Consider the following 17,418-nt stretch of genomic DNA (forward strand, 5'->3'; position numbering starts at 1 on the left):
AATCAATGCCATATTGATGCCACTTATATTATTAACCATCTACAGCTTCTATTTTTGAGAGTGTGAAGCATGAGGTACCATGGATTTTGTTGTATTTTACAAGAATTGCAAGCCTTCAACTCCCTGCACGTATTCAGGTGAAGTGCAAGATCCATCTCTGTAAACAGAAATAATCTGGGGATCTGCTTCCTTGGGAGCACAAATTCACTCTCCACAGAAATCCACATTCGCAAGGATCATGTTCTAACAATGAACATGCACATGAATAACACAATAAGACAGACGGTAGACAGACAGACAAAACCCATCAATTCAGACATTAGGGAAAAGTTCTTCCCTGAAAGGGTTATGGGGCACTGCAACAGGCTGCCCAGGGAGGGGACTGAGTCACCACCCCTGGGTGCATTTAACAGACGGGGAGATGAGGTGCTCAGGGAGATGGGTTAGTAGAGGACAGGAACAGTTGGACTTGATGATCTTAAAGGTCTTTTCCAACCTAGTGATGCTGTGAATAAATCTATCTGAATCTTCGCTCAGAAAAGTTCTGATTTTTCTCTGCCAAAGCAGATAGGTCACATTTACCCCTTGTAGGAAAATGCCATCTCATTCATTGCCTGCTTCCTTCTGGAACTTCAGTCATGGATGCTTCCTTACTGCAACGGGCACCTTCCTGAGGCAGCCCAAGTCTAAAACTCCCTACCAGGGGTTCTTCATGCTGGAAGTCAGAACCGGGCAGACCACACGTCTGAATTGCTCACCCACAGCCAAACACTCCACATCTGCACAATGACCGACAGTGTTACTGTCATGATGTTAACAACAGCAGGAAATTGTACCGCAGGACTCGCCCTCCCTCACAGAGAAGCCATCTATCTTTGGAGCTGAGGCTTTTGATATTGATGTGCTGTTACATTCCATGGAATCTACTTGTGCTCAACTACTTTCCCAAGAAGTTCACAAACAGCTGATCCCAATACCAACAGCAAAGTTATTTTCCAACGAGTAAGAGTGTGCTGAGGTACAGGGTCTTTCAGAGATATCAGCAAGGACAGCTACTGCAATACAAACTGTTCACCTGATAACTGGCTAAACACTTCCTGTGGGTCAGCCAGACAGACCCTGTCATCCATCAAGAGGACCTGGAAAGATGACAAAGACTCAAAGCCTTCCCTTTCCAAAAAATCTGATTGTTGTAGATTTGCATGGCTGGGTTCTGGTGGAGAAGGGGGTGCTGCAGAGGTGGCTTCTGCAGGGAGCAGCCAGAAGCTCTCTGCAGGCCCCATAGAGCAAACACCAGCCGGCTCAAGGCTGGACCCACAGACGCCCAAGGCTGAGCCCATCAGCGATGGCCACAGCACCTTTGGGAATCACAGCGAGGAGAAAAACCCGCCAGCAGCCGCTCTGTGCCCCAGAGAAGGGAGTGAGAAGGTGTGAGGAGCTGTGCAGGCACCAAGGGCAGGGAAGGGGAGAGGAGGCGCCCCAGGTGCCAGAGAGAAAGATGCCCCTGCAGCCCCTGGAGAAACCCAGGGTGGAACGGGTGTCTCCCCACAGCCCATGGAAAAGTCCAAGACCCCACCTGCAGCCCGTGGAGAGGTCCCACACCGGAGCAGGTTTGCTGAGGGGCTTGTGACCCCATGAGGAGACCAGGCTGGAGCAGTCTGGGCCTGAAAGACTGAGAGACATTCTATGCTCTATGACTGCACTCATAGCAATGACCCACGCTGGGGCAGCTGGGGAAGAGCTGAAGCCCTGTGGGAAAGGACTCAGGTTGGAGAAGTTCATGGAGGACTGTCTGCTGTGGGTGGGACCCCACAGTGCAGCAAGAGAAGGGTGTGAGGAATGAATGCCCCCCCATCCCAGCTAAGAAGGAAAACAGCTTGTGAGGAACTGACCCAAACTCCTACTACCTGTCCCTTCCCGTGCCACACTCAGGGAAGATGGGAGCAAAATCATGGATAAAGTGAAGTCTGATGAGAAGGGAGGGCTGGGTGGAAGGTGCTTTAAGATCTGGCCACACTTCTCATTACCCAACTCTGGTGTCACTGGGGATGCAGGGCAGTGCCATTAGTTAGAGACTTCTCTGTCCTTTACTCCTTGTGTCTGTTCTGCCCGTGACACTGACTGTGGAATGATCTCTCCCTGGCCTTGTCTCAACTCCTGAGCTTCTCAATATCTATTTTCTGCCCTGTCTAGCTGAAAAGGGGAGCAATAGAGTGGCTTTGGGGGCGCCTGGCCTCCACCCAGGGTCCAACCACCACACTGAGGAAGAGCTCCTCAGAATACTGCAGCAGGAAGAAATGTGTGTGTTCCTTCAGGGAGGGGAGGAATGTGTGTGTTTGTCACATTAGAAAGGGGAAAAAAAAAGCATGCACCATATTACTCAGTTAAACATGGTATGGTTGTAAGGGATTTAGAAGGAAAGCTTCACTGATTACAGATACGTATCAAACAGCTGAGAACTAAAGAAAACATATTTGAAAACATTACAATTTAACATGCAGATCTTCTCAGATTTGCATGTAACAGTTGGTTTTCTCAGATTTTCTGAAATTCCAAGTTGCTATGTATGCTGATCTCTGGAAGAAGAGCTTTGTGTGAGATCCATTTGCTCACTAAGTATTAAGCACAGAGGCACTTTCGCCATGCAGTAGCAACATAACTTGTGTTTTCAGACTATTACTGTACCCCACAGGAAGATGACAACTCCAATTTTCCCACTGGGCTCAGTAAAATTAAGTCACTGCTCTCTGGTTTCATTCAACAAAGCTGTTAGGCTACAATTCCAATGCAAGGGTACGGTTGACCTCTGCTCTTGGCATTCTGAACTAACCACACAGCGTAAGTCTGTGGGGAGAGCAGGCCAACCCTCAGGGATGCAGTCGTGCATCATCCTACAGTGATAACGAGCAGACAGCCATACTTCATGAACCTCACCTGCTGCCAAAACCAGAAGAGACTTTAGCATCCTACTCAAAACATCCCTGTTCAGCCAACTTGACTGGATGAGATGGATACATCATCTCAAAGTGCTTGAGGTAGAAATAAATGCACATGAACTGCACAAGCACAGGACTGGGAGAGTAAACATAAAGGGAATACACAAAACTATGTGTTAAGCTTCATCTCAACCCCTTTCTCCCTCTGAGGAATCAGGCAGTATTTGTACAACTCCACTTAAAAGCCAAACTCCAAGGGACTAACAAACCAAAACACTTCAGAGAAGTGTTTGCTATAAATGGTTATTTCTGTACTGCTGTATGAATGTTTCAAAAGGTTCTGATCAGCAGCAAGAAATCACATGAACAATGCTAATTTAATGAACCACTGCAACAATAATGCCCTTAGCCTCACATTAGAGATATGGTTTAGCACAGGACAGAAACAGTTGGACCCTATAATCTTAAAGGTCTTTTCCAACCATGTATTACTGTAATTTCATGAAGTCCTGAGGCCGTAAAGCACAAAAACATAGTTTATTTTACACCCCCATCACCAACCATGAGGGTGAAAATGTGGCACCTTCCACAAGCAGAATGTACTTTTCCAGGTAATCTCCTTCCAAACTTCTCTTTTTGAAAGCATGGAGAAATCTACCTTCTCAGATACTTTGAAAAAGCAACAGTAGCTGCCTCTCAAACCTCTGTGTCAGGTTCCTTTGCCTTTAATTCATTATATTCTTACAGCCTACCTTCCCATTTTGAACCTCAGTAGCCAGCATTTCCCTGTGTTACATGCTAGTTGATTTCACAATGAACAAATAAAGAGTCGTTTCCCAATTTTACTGAACAAGTGGACTTGCTTTGCACACAGGTCAGACTGCATGCAGCTATAGCAAATTTGCTAGATAGGTTCCAAATCATTTCAGCCAGCAATGACTTATGACTTGTTATAATTCCCTTTCCAAAAGCACTGAACATTTATATATACTATTTAACCACTATGCATTTAAGTATCTCTGCATTAAACAGACAAAAGCAACAAAGTACTGAGGTGCAGGTGCCATGCTAACTTTTATAACAGCCAAAAACACTCTCCAGCATCAACTTTTCTTTAAAGAAAAACCCCAAACACACATTACCTGCTTCAGCTTCATGTAAAAGGTTTCTGCGAAGGTTTTTCTGCTGAAGTACCAGAAGCGTTCGTTGGCAGGATACACACGCACAACAGTCTCCAGCAAAAACCGAACTGGCTCCACTATCTCAGTAATAACCATATCCACGGCCACGGTCATGAACACACGCTTATCTGCAACACAAGTGGAAGCCAAGCACAGAGAAGTTAGCCAAAGCTCAAGTTTCTCAAAGCAGTAAATGACAGAAGTAAGCTTGTTCCAATTGAAAGCCCTTTCTATGTAATTACAGATTCTCCTGCACCTATTTTGAGTTCTATGCTCTACGTGCCTGCTGCCAAGGATGACAGTATGCATTCTCCAGAGGTACCTGGACATATTGGATTGGTGGGTAGAGGGCAATGGAGTGAAGTTTAACATGGCTCAGAGCCGGGTCCTGCACTATGGTGAACACACCCTCGCCGTACTCAGCTCTGGTGAATCCGCACCTCAAAAACTGGGTTCAGGTTTGGGCCCCTCACCACAAGAAGGACGCTGAGGTCCTGGAGCCTGTCCAGAGAAGGGCAACAAAGCTGGGGAAGGGGCTGGGACACAAGCCTGATGAGAAGCAGCTGGGAGAACTGGGACCATTCAGCCTGGAGGAGGCTCAGGGGAGACCTTATTGCTCTCTACAGCTACCTGAAAGGAGGGTGTGGTGAGCTGGGGCTCAGCCTCTTCTTGCAGATAAGCAGCAACAGGACAAGAGGGAATGGCTGCCAGTTGTGCCAGGGGAGGTTCAGGTTAGAAATGAGGAGAAATTTCTTCTCAGAAAGAGTGGCTGGGCATTGGGATGGGTTGCCCAGGGAGGGAGGTGATGAAGTCACCATCCTTCAGGGTGTTGAAGGAAAGGTTGGATGAGGTACTTAGGGACATGGGTTAGTGAGGAATAAGGGTGGTAGGGGAGCAGTTCAACTGGATGATCTTGGAGGTCTTTTCCAACCTTAACGATTCTGTGATCGGAATCGCCAAATAACTCTGATAATGATTTAAAACCAAGACAGGATGCCCTATGTTTAGAGATACGAGCTAACCATCATGCAAAGAAAGCACAGAGATCTATGATCCCCATCAGACAGAAGGAACCTGCACAGGACAAGGTCATGTTTAGAGTGTAACTTACTGCTGAGGGAACATATGTCAGTATAGCACATCAGTGTCAAGGATCTGTTACTATAGCACTGTTTGTCCTAAATTCCTCACAGGAACACTTCAGATCATTTCTTATGTTCTTGCTCAAACTCTACCAGTTAAAAGGACTCAAAACATTTTAGCCTTCCCTGTCCCACTTTCTGGGTAAGACAGTCCTCACAGCAGCAAAAACACATTTTTGAAGCAAAGCTTTTAAAGTAATCTTAATCTGTGATAGCTCCATCTTCCTGATACCTCTTCCCTTGTTCTTTTCCTTTAAAGAGTAGGCAGCTGTGTGGATCTCAGCTCTCAGCTGGGGTAGGACCACGACAGCAGGTTTACAGTGCAAGAAGAGGTTTGCTGTTTCTGGAAACACTTATCACAGAGAGAGGCAGTAACCATCATTTTGCATCGCAACAGGTATCTTGCTCACAGGAAGCACAGATGTTTAAATCACATTTACAATCAGACAATACAGATCCCTAGGATCTCTGGTCTCCTCAGACCAAAGAAACAAATGAGCATTAAAAGAAGAAAAAAGCCCCTCACCACAAAACCACCACACCACACACATGAAGTCACACCGTACAACAGAAATTGCATAAAGCTGCACGGCAAGAGTTTTGAGGAGAGGCTGAGTGACCTGGAACTGCTCAGCCTGGAGAAAAGAAGCCTGAGAGGGGATCTGATCAGTGTTTGTCAATATCTGAAGGGTGGGACACAGGGGGAAATGGCCAGCCGCTTCTCAGTGTCTGTGGGGACAGGACAAGGGGCAACGGCCTCAAGTTGGAGCACAGGAAGTTCTGCACCAATATGGGGAAGAACATCTTCCCGGTGAGGGAGCCCTGGGACAGGCTGCCCCGTCTGGACACCTCCCTGGGTGACCTGTCCTAGGGACCCTGCTTTAGCAGGGTCATCATCTCTGGAGGCCCTTTCCAACCCCTCCAATCCTGTGATCTGTGCCGATGTGCTACTAGAAGCAATGTGGCTTGAAAAATCCATCAGCCAGATCAGTGACACTGGCTGTATACACCTGGGTATGCCTTTAGGCAAGTGATATGAGCTCTGTCTTGGGATAAGAAATGAACTCCAGATTTGCATTCAAAACTCTTACATCACATCAGAGATCATAAACTCTAGCAACAAGGAACCGTGCTACGTAATCGAGCACTTTGGTGCATCACATCCAGCTGGCCCAAGATGAAGGGGATGTCACACTATTTGCAATCACCTCACCTCAGAGCTAAAGCTGGAGAATAGCAATGCCTACGATTTATGCTGCTTTGCTGAGGACAGAAGGTGGAAAAAAGCAACTTCTGTCTGCTTAGGACCAAAAGTCCTGATAACCAGGGAACAGGCAGATAAGCCCCAAAGCCAATTTAATGTCTCCAAATCAGCAACACACAGTTCTCTGAACAATTACTCACATTTCTACAATACACTATGTTTCTACTGAAAAGCTCCCAGCCAGACTCATGAAACATAATATTTCATGTACTCAGACACCATGATTCCCAGGAGAAAATACACAGACCAAACCCATGTCAGGTAAAACAAATTTACAAATTAGATTAAATTACCTTTAGGAGTTTCCTCGTTAAGTACAAGAAACATGGGTGCATTAGGATTCCACATTCCAGTAATTACATAAGCCTTCCCATCAGAACTCTTTCCCATGGATTCCTACAAATAAAACCACACAGGATTCTATTAGGAGTCATGGTTGGAGAACAAAGACATTGAGCACAGGGAGGGGAAATAGTTCTAGGAACCTCAGAATAGGATTGCATTTGCTGTGGAGAACACAATCTAAATAAAGGATATGAAGCAATGGACTGAGACAGTTTACAGGGACAGAAAGAAAAAACATTAGAAGAGAAACAGTATCTAAGAGACTGAAGATGAGCTAGTGTATCAACAATTTTTTAATGCTCATTAAAAGCATGAAAGCCTGGTGGGATGTCTACCACTCTACTTTCTGAGCATCTGAGATGTTTGGTAGGAGAGGAGTTATTTCATAAAATTAAATTAGCCCCACAGTGTACACAGAAAAAAATCCAGGAAAAGACCAAAACCACTTTCCAGAGTAACATCTTAACAACCACAACCCAATGGTCCATCTTATTTTTCCCAATCTGTAACTGTGATCCTTCAGATTCTCCCCCACGTTACTCAGGCATGGCCTTAGATTTATAAGCATGCTGATGGAATGGAATTCCAGTCCATAGGAAACAGACTTAATGAGCCAAATTTCAGGATAATACATAACTCCTTCCCAACCAGCAATGCCTCTATATCTGGTTAAAATAATCTTACGCTACACATCTATTACGTCTACAAACATGTTTTACAGACCTGCCAGAAACAATCAGAGTACATGACCTGCCTACATGAGTTATTACTAGGCAAGTGCATGATTCCTGCAGTTTTTTGGGACAGTTCCCGCAGATCCAGCATGCCTCTCTATAGATGAAGGGAGACTGCCATTCCTACTCTACAATCCAGTTTGTGGTAGATCATTAAGAGTGACTGAGTTCTCCAGATTCAGATTGGATATTAGGAAGAATTTCTTCACTGTGAGAGGGGTGAGGCCCTGGCACAGGATACCCATGGAGGCTGCCCCCTCCCTGGAGGTGTTCAAGGCTGAATTGGATAGGGCCTTGAGCAGCCTGGTCTGGTGAGAGGCATCCCTGCCCATAGCAGGGGGTTGGGACTTGATCTTTAAGGTCCCTTCTGACCCTGACTGCTCTGTGATTCAATAGGGAGAAAGGGGGTTGATAAGAAAACATAAGTTCGCAGGTATACACTAGAGCCAGGAAATGAACTAAGAAGCCATCACATCCAGAGGTTAAAAGTCCCTGGAATGTCAATGTAAATACAATTCTAGGTGGAGTCAAGAGAGAAATTCAGGTGTACAGTCCACACAGTAACAAGGTGTTATGCAGAGATTTAAGCAAATTCGTTATGCTCCATAACTCATTCCAGTTTTCTAATCAAATAATAAAAATGGAAAAATCAGAGCTAATCTCAGAAAATAAAACCAGGGGAAATGAGCTAGTGGATATAAACATGCAAATAACAGTGTCTGACCAGAGAACTAAATCCTGACAGCTAGAATCGTCAAGAAACAGGCTAGGCAGAACTGGGATAACTGTACAGCCACAACATGTCCAGTCTAGATTCAAGCACTCCTTGACTTGAAAATGGTTGTGTTCTTATCCACAGGGTGAAAGCGAAACAATACCAATCATCGTATTATTTTGCAGTTCTCTCACAAGGAAGGAAGACTGTAGAAGACAAGTGAATACTTCAAACTCTGAGCACCAATTTAAATGAAGCAAATAAACGCTAAGTTTTCAGCGCCTTGGATAAAAATAAGACCACATCCCTGAGACCCAAATATAAAACCAATTCTTTACTCCAGTTGCTTAACAGAAGACACAAAGCTTAGTTATTCGTAACAGCCAGCTGACCTCATCAGTGCCGCGCGGAGTGAGCAGAAGACAGACGCCACGGGTTTCGACATGAATTGAAATGTTTTGCCCGCTGTATGAGACACGTTTGTTTCTAGTCTGAAGATACAAACCCCAGGATTTAAGAAAAAAAAAAACACAAACAGATGGGAGACTCGTTTTGATGGGGTTTGTTTGGTTTTTAAATCACCTCTATCTCACTAAACAGGTTATTAGCGTGAAGTATTACCATGTCTAGTAAATGCATGTCACTGTTCTTCACATTTCGTCCCGGGCTTAGCAGCATCCCAAAGCATCTGTGGAATTTATTAAAGAAAAAAAAATAACATATGTATTAGCTTTTCAAAATACAAAAGTATTTTCTTGAACATAATGGCACAGCCACCTACTGCTTCTAATTTAAAGAAAACCTTTCTTAGTAATTTTTTTGTTAGTGTTATGGCAACGCTCAGGAAACATCACAACATATATTATAGAAGTGACAATGAAATGATTTTCCAGAATGAAGATGACAAATTAGCATCTAACCTGTGAACAATCAATTCTTCTGAAAGACAACTTCGAATATTGAGCTTAAAGATACCAACGGCTCCTGTAAGTCTGTGATGGAGACTGGCAAGAGGAAATTCATTCTCTCCCCAGTCCATTTTAAAGATCTTTTTCATTCCATCACACACAAGGTTACAATTTCACCCATTCTATTGCCCACAACATCATGGATCCTTTGAAAAACCCAACTTGCTAAATTTTTAGACTTCTGTTCTTTATTTTTTAAAAATTAAACTCTCTATTATACAGGGCCTTGAATTCCAGGATTCCTGTGGAATCATTTAACAAGAAAATGTTCTTGATATTTTAACAGTGAAAAAAATAAAAACATTCTGAATTCGAAAGGCACAACTCCAGGTCTGAAATTTCTGCAAATCATCTTTATCTTTCTCTCCTTTGCACATGCTCCATTAAGAATAACAAAATACTGAATACAATTATGTATCTGCAACAAGAGCTGCAAGCTGGTTCGCACAGACTTTTAAAAATGTTAGATCTCAAATGAGAAAAAATTGAACAATTTGAAAGCAATTACATCATGAAATGTTATCGAAAACCAATGTGGTATATTAGAGGGTTTTACTCTGAGCCTTAGTCTTCTGTACAGCTCACTTCTCTAACAACTGAACATAGCAGTTATTATCGCTGAGTCTCAGAGTGATGTGGAAGCAGAAGCGAACTCTACAAGTGATCTGGCTCAAACCTCTATTGAAAAGAGGACCAGCTTGAACTGGGTTGCCCAGAGCTTTGTCAAATCATGTTCTGAGCATCTCCAAGGGCAGAGAACAAATGATCTCTTTTGGCAACCTGTTCCAACGCTCACCTCCCTTTGCATTGACAGACATTGGTTAAATTCAACAAAGGAATTTCCAGTGAACTTCAGTCTATTGACTATGATCCTCCCACTCTGCACCTCCAAGAATGGAGAGCAGTAGGATTAGAGACTATAGACTCAAGTACCTCCTCCATACCCTTCCACCAGGTATGCAAATGCACTAGGAAGAGCTCTCCATTCCCACCTTCTCTAAGGACAAACAGAAGCAGTTCTCTCAGGTTCACGTGGCCAAGCCACTTCTCCAAAGGAAAATTTAGATTATTCCGCAAACGGAAACTGTCAGAGATGATCTGAGCATTCACAGGCTGGCAGTGAGGGCAGTTTCACAGCTTTCAGGCAAGCCCACTGCATCCCAAACAGAGACATAATAGCAACTACCATTCCCGTAATGCTATTAAGTGTAAAAGGCTTAAGATAGGCAATTACCACACCATGCAGTAAATCCTGTCCCCTTACATTTGGCTGTATGGTTTTCATTTTCCACCTCGTTACACTTAAGCAGTAACTTATATCCACAATTGTGTTTTTCCTTCTCCACATTCTCACACCACTGGAATCTTAACAATCCAAGTGGCAAAGAAAGCAGCAGACAACAATTTTGATTTATCTATCGAGCATAACGCAGCGCCACGGAAAGCAACCGCTGTAGCAAGGCTGCTAGGACTTGTATTTAACCACACAAGCAGCTTCTCTGAGAGACTAATTAGAACAGGCAGAGCGTTACAGTAGGCTAACTTCCTACTTCTTGTTCCTGGGGTAGAAATAGCTTGGAGGGGGCTACAATTTGTAAAGCTAGAGGAGTCACTAGCTTCCGGCACACCTACTAAAAGAAACCGTAAGGCTGAAATTCAGAGGCCAGCAAAATACCTGTGCTTTTCCAAGACAAGTATCTGCTCACAGATGCTAGCTCTGCTGTACAGCCCTCAGATGTACATGAGTTCTGATGCATGCCAGCCAAAATTCTTGGAAAATAAGCTTGCAAGACTGGGAGTCAGGAACCAGCAACCCCAGCCTCTTCCAGAAGCAGATATGCATGATGACTGGCAGCATCTTTCTACTAGGAGAGTCAAGGTTCCTCTTCCCACTAAGTTCAAATTGCAAAATGAGTTCAAACACATTCAGAACCCTCACTCACACAGGAGCTAGATTTTACACAGTGTTCAACACATTCAGCCTCCAATTTGAGGAGGCTGAACCACACACCCAGGACGCAAAACAACCTACACAGACTCTGGGCCTGTCTACCACGTGGCTACAGGCAGGTGCACTACTGTGTTCAGATTCAACTAGTTTCTAGACCTGCAAAAAAAGAACTGAAATTCTTCTTCACTCATACATATTTCCTTTTATAGAAATACACAGGCTACCCACGGATAAGGGTGATGGTATTACAGTTAATATGATCTTTAAGATTTAATTTAATATGATCTTTAAAATTCAGTATTTCTGAGCAAGCAGATAATATTCTGTACATAATTACTAAGGACTAGTCTAGACTTTTAGAGCTCTGAGTGTCGTGTCAATTAACTAATTTTTTATCAGCAAAGCTTGTGGTGATAAAAATAACACCCTGACTATCCTAAAAAACATTAAAATAAAAGCTAATTTTTAAGGAAAATATCTTTACATTTTTTGGGGGGAAAAGCAACGATCAAGTGCTATTCAGAAACGCTTAAAGATTTAATCGTTCATTAACTCAATTCTGAATTCTAAATTTTTTCCAATTTAAAACACATTAAAAATAGGATTTATTTCTTTTTAGGGCAAATGAGTAGCAAAAGAATAACTCTACAGTACTGAATGCTGATAAAAGTCCTGCTGCATATTCCTTGCCTGAAATTGTAGTTTCATTTGCGAAACAGAAGCTTGAGAGCAAGTGAAGAAATCAATCTAAAGTTTTCAGAGTGTGTGAGGCTTTTTATTTGGTTCTCCTCTATCTTGAATCCCCTTTTCACTGAAATGGAATTCTTCTGCTGCTACTCTTTGGGTAAGACTGCCATCTGGTGGTGTGAGCTGGTTTAAAACCGAGTTACTGAGGCGGTGGTCCCCACTTTTAAGCGTCTACCATAGCTACTAGTGCTGCAGTCTACTACCAGAGAACACATGACCTGTTACTCTGCGTACACACACACTGCTTCCCTTGCAAATGCTTTGTACAGAAGGTCAGATTATTCTGTCCAAAAGGGATCCCTCCCATGTAATTTAAGAAACAGAGCATGAGTCATCAACCATTCCCAAGCTCTTTACCCTCAATTCAAGGTAAGTATTACAGTCATGGTAAAAGAAAACTACAAAGGAACCCTACTAATCTTGAAGACTCCAGCAAAAGATTGTTTCTTCTAATAAGCAGGTTGAGTCCAAACTCGCACTGCTGCAGTACAGTGATCTAACAGATCTCCCAGGTTTAACACAGCTCAGAAAACCTTACTTGGTTACTTTCACTCAGCAGGGAGCTGCTGGTGATGCAGGATTACACCAAATCCAAGTTTTTGCACCACTTCAAATCAAGAGATAGCAAAATCAAAAGCATTTACATATCCTAAGTATCCTAACACCACATTCAGAAAGAAAATCAAAAGGCAAAGCACTGGGGAGGTTTGCACGTTACAGGCATCACTTCCTGTGTTCACCCCAAAGTCACACAAACACTCCCTAAGAAGTTTACCACTGAACCACACAAGGATAAATTAATTCTATCGTGCCATAGTATTTTCTGGGTTACTACTGTGTTTTTTTCTGCCATGTAACTTGCAAAGCCAGGGAAAAGTACATGCAATACTGTTCTCCCAAAAAACTTAACCCACATTGTTTTTCTAAGCACCTCACCTTTCAATGGCCAGTTCTTTGTTCGAGAGCTGCTGCACTGTAATCACCACTTTCTTCTCAATTCCCTGCTTAAGCTTGAAATATAATTTCTCTCTGTCCTTCGGCACAGGGCTAAAAGAATTAAAGAAACAAGTTTCTTTAGCACAGGTACAGAGAATTAACTTTGAAATTCATACTCTTTTCTGAATTTAGCAGCCCACCTAAACTGTTAGTGGCTCAACTCATTTGAGAGACTTTCTCTTCCTTTACTCACAATTTAATAAACTAGCACTGAATTAAAAATAGGCTGTAGCCCCCTTCATGGGCTGTCTGGGGGATTTGTCAGACCATCGTATCCAAAAAATGCATCATGTATTTGGGGTTTAAAACTGACAGAAAATATGCTATATACTAGCTATGAAGCCAAAAAATAAATAGGACATTTCCATGGAATTGACTCTTATCATCACTTCTTCCATTATAAAAAAAAAAATCTTGCCATTAACTGTTAGGCAAAGAATACTTTGCTCCCCTGTCCCCTGTAAAGCTTAAATTAACATGTTTTAAATATTTAATAAATTGGCATTCAATAGCTTTTTAAAAAATTAGAAGCTAAAATTGGTTTGACTGACATTTTAAACAGACTTCCTACTATTTTTCCATCTACACGGGCCTACCTGAAGCATCCCTACCAGAAATCACATATTCACAAGAAACTACCTCAAAAAACGTATCCTGATCTTTAATCTTTTTAGAGAAAAGATACAGAGAAGAAAATTGTAAAAGCAAAGGAACAGCTTCCTTCTTAACAGATCTACTTATGAAAAGAGGTCAAATCAATTTTGCTGCAACACAGTAAAGCTGTGCATCCCGCATGCAGCTCTTTGCTTTACTCAAAGTGATTTCTACTTCTCCCTTTCCGTTCAGGTTACCTAAAATTTCCTTTGCCATCATCTTCTTTAACTTCTAAGGAAACACTGAAAGTGTACACATCGCTATCTGGAGTGGGAAGAACGAAGTCCTTGACGTGGTCGGATGCTTGTTTGGAAGAACGTTTGAATGCTGTTGAAAAACTGTATAAAATTCGGCTGACCTGCAGGAAAGCAGAAGAATTCATGGTGTTATCAAGAAGGAAAGAGTGTTTTTAATGGGGAACTGCGGTTTTGGAGGTCATAAAGTTACTGCCACTTGCCTCTCATACCGAGCACAAACCATGCTTCATGTAACAGAAAACATTCTGATGGGGTGTTTAATAACCAAGGACATTCAATCATGTCACCTGTGTCCATTCACGGGGCATCCCCTGCCCACCTGATGCTCAGTACTGGATCAGGGGATGCCACGTGGGCATTAGGACTGAGACTTCAGAATAACGTACTCGTCAGGTTGTGCCTTTAAGAGCTTACAGCTTCCTCCTGCAGATATCAAAAACCAAGGAGATGTCTTGTTTTCAACTTTGAATTTTCCACCCTAGAAAATCCTTTTCAAACCAACTATCACGTAGTTCTTCCTACAGCACCTTGGGCAGAGTACTGTAAAATGATTCTTTCACTCACAAGGGCTACGCTGCAACCTGAGCCTGAAACCTACCCAAATGAGACCTGAAAAACAGAGTACTAGTCTGAAACTTAGGCTTGCTTAATCTTCCCATTACAGTGTGCTTTGGCATTTTATTGAAATACTCAAAGGAAAAAAAAAAAAAAAAGTATTTGTGACAAAACTGGGTCCAATTTCATTCAACATCTTCATCAATGACCTGGATGAAGGGGTTGAATGCTCCCTCAGCAAGTTTGCAGAGGACACTAAAGTGGGAGAAAGTGTTGACCTGCTTGAGGGTAGGGAGGCTCTTCAGAGGGATCTGAACAAACTGGACAGATGAGCTGAGACCAAGGGGATGAAGTTCAACATGGCCAAGTGTAGAGTGTTGCACATGGGACATAACAACCCCATGCAGTGCTACAGGCTTGGGGGAGACTGGCTGGAGAGCTGTCAGGCAGAGAAGGACCTGGGGGTGTTAGTTGACTGCAGGCTGAATATGAGCCAGCAGTGTGCCTGAGTGGCCAGGAAGGCCAATGGCATCCTGGCTTGTATCAAAAAATAGTGTGGCCAGTAGGTCTGGGGAAGTGATTGTGCCCCTGTACTCGGCATTGGTGAGGCCGCACCTCAAATGCTGTGTCCAGTTCTGGACTCCCCACTACAAGAAGGACATCGAGGTCCTGAAGCGTGTCCAAGAGAAGGGCAACCAGGCTGGGGAAGGGGCTGGAGGGCAAATCCTATGAGGAGTGGCTAAGGGAGCTGGCGCTGTTTAGCTTGGAGAAGAGGAGGCTGATGGGAGACCTTATCACCACCTACAACTACTTGAAGGGAGGTTGTAGAGAGGTGGGCGATGGTCTCTTCAGCCAGGTGACAGGAGATAGGGCAAGGGGAAATGGCATGAAGCTGTGCCAGAACAGGGTCAGATCAGATGTTAGGAAAAAAATTTTTTACTGAAAGGGTTATGGGGCACTGGAACAGGCTGCCCAGGGAGGGGCTGAGTCACCACCCCTGGGTGTGTTTAAAAAAAAGGGTAGATGAGGTGCTCAGGGATATGGTTTAGCACAGGACAGGAGCAGTTGGACTCAATGATCTCAAAGGTCTTTTCCAACCTTGTGATTCTGTGACTAGCTGTGCATTCTGTGAAACTCATTATGAGTGCGTTGAGATATTTTTCAAAACACGACACACCACTTCCACATCTGGAATAAGCTCTTAAAATACACTTGCATCCCTTTAACCAGTCACTGTACAACATTTAATACTCACTGCCTCTTTAATCTCACAGGAGAAAACATGAATCTGGAACTCTTCTGTTCCACAGCTGCTCTCAGTAAATGCAAAACAGTCACTCTCTGAAGTCCCATTTTGTCCCCGCACACAAAACAACACCTTATAGATTGGGAAGGAGGCTATCTCCACATTGCTCGATTGATCTATTATTCTGTCAAGGAGAAAGGAGAGAGATCAAAGCGCTGAGGTCAGTAAAATCAGCAGCCCTACCTGAAAGGCTTTTCTGCAATTAGATAAACAATATCTGAACTGTAATTACTAACTTCAAGTACCCAAGATGGGCAGGAGGAACAGAAACGGCAGGCTTGCCAAATTTAAGATGTAAGTGTCACGGGTTGCAATGCTGCTTTTGTTTCTCCTACACTCCAGACTACAGACAAACACAGCAAGCACCACCACTGTGCTGCAACTGGTCATGAAAATCACAAGAGCAGGAACGTAGAAAAGCACAGTAACTGTGAAAATGTCATTTGCATACCAAGATCAAAGAAAATTGAACATTAGAAAAAGTATTTAAATCTCTGTTCAAGAAAGCATTATGGAAACCTCATCTATTCAGGACTATACAGCTCAGCACATGCTTGCTGCAAAGTTCAGGTGAGTATTAATCACAGATTTAAGGGCTCATCGAAATTTGAAGCTCTTCTCAAACTCAGAACCCAGTGTTTCAGAAACTCTGAAGACAACAACAGGGGTGATGGTTTCAGAACAAGACTAATTTACAGTGAGTTTTAAAGAAGAAAAAAGTTAGAGCTACACAGTTCTTCTCTGTCTTTTCACTACTTTTCCACATGCACATTCACACCTCGAACAGAATCCATGGTCTTTAACAACAAAAAAGGACTAAACCCCACAGAGGGTTCAGCACACTAACACTGGTGGGATGCATTCAATGGAACACCACACGACAAGTGTTCAGATACCAGGGACGGAAACACACCTCAAAGATGACACTGGTGTCACCTGAATTACATCACACATGGATTCACCTTTACAGCCCTGTGTAGTCCTTTGCTTAATGGTGTCCTCTGCAATTAAAGACCAAAGGAAGCTGCAGTTCTCCTGGCCAAGCAACGAATGGCCACAATAGCTACAAAAATACTTCCATTGTACCTAAAATTTCACGTCTGTGTGGCAGTTGCCATCATAAAAGCATGCAGTGTCATTTCCTAATTCAAATGAAATAATGCTATAACATTAAACTAAATCTTGCATCAGGCTCGAAGAGCAAAATGGAAGAAAATAATAGATACACTTGAAGGTCCCTCTGCTTCTTTATGCAAGATGATAGTCAATACATGGACAGAGCAAGAAAGGAAAGAAATCTAACTATGCCCTTCATCTATCTTGCTGTTAGCTTAAAAATTCAAATCCCAAATATTGAGATGCTCCCAACTTCTAGATGCCAGGTGCACCTTTAGTGTGCCCCGATTAAGAACCCTTGACCTTCTCACCACTATTTAAAAGACCCATCTTACATAGGGCAAGTAAAGGTTCTCTAGCATCTAGAGACTCTCAGCACACACATCATAGGCAGATGCAGTGGAGACTGGGCTTTAGCACAGCACAGTCTGGAAATAGAGACTAGCATCTCAACAAATATGGAGGAGGCTAACACAGAGACTTCTTTCGCTCACCCAAGGCCAGCAATACTACTGCTGTCTCAAGATATTCACCATGGAGGTGAGTACAGA

General features: G+C 43.2%; 1 protein-coding gene across 1 annotated transcript in view; it reads right to left on the reverse strand.

Annotated features, from left to right (window-relative positions):
• The window catches only part of RABGAP1L (RAB GTPase activating protein 1 like), a gene marked incomplete at its 5' end in the record, with an annotated part of 256,452 nt that overhangs the window by 214,326 nt on the left and 24,708 nt on the right, over window positions 1–17,418 (reverse strand). Inside the window, 6 exons of the mRNA XM_084266225.1 lie at window positions 4,079–4,245; window positions 6,817–6,919; window positions 8,939–9,005; window positions 12,920–13,030; window positions 13,831–13,991; window positions 15,701–15,875. Coding sequence (XP_084122351.1) covers window positions 4,079–4,245; window positions 6,817–6,919; window positions 8,939–9,005; window positions 12,920–13,030; window positions 13,831–13,991; window positions 15,701–15,875 — 784 coding nt within the window. The remainder of the gene's footprint in view (window positions 1–4,078; window positions 4,246–6,816; window positions 6,920–8,938; window positions 9,006–12,919; window positions 13,031–13,830; window positions 13,992–15,700; window positions 15,876–17,418) is intronic.

This window comes from Gallinula chloropus, assembly GCF_964237585.1.
Source record: "Gallinula chloropus genome assembly, chromosome: 6".
NCBI classification, from domain to species: domain Eukaryota; kingdom Metazoa; phylum Chordata; class Aves; order Gruiformes; family Rallidae; genus Gallinula; species Gallinula chloropus.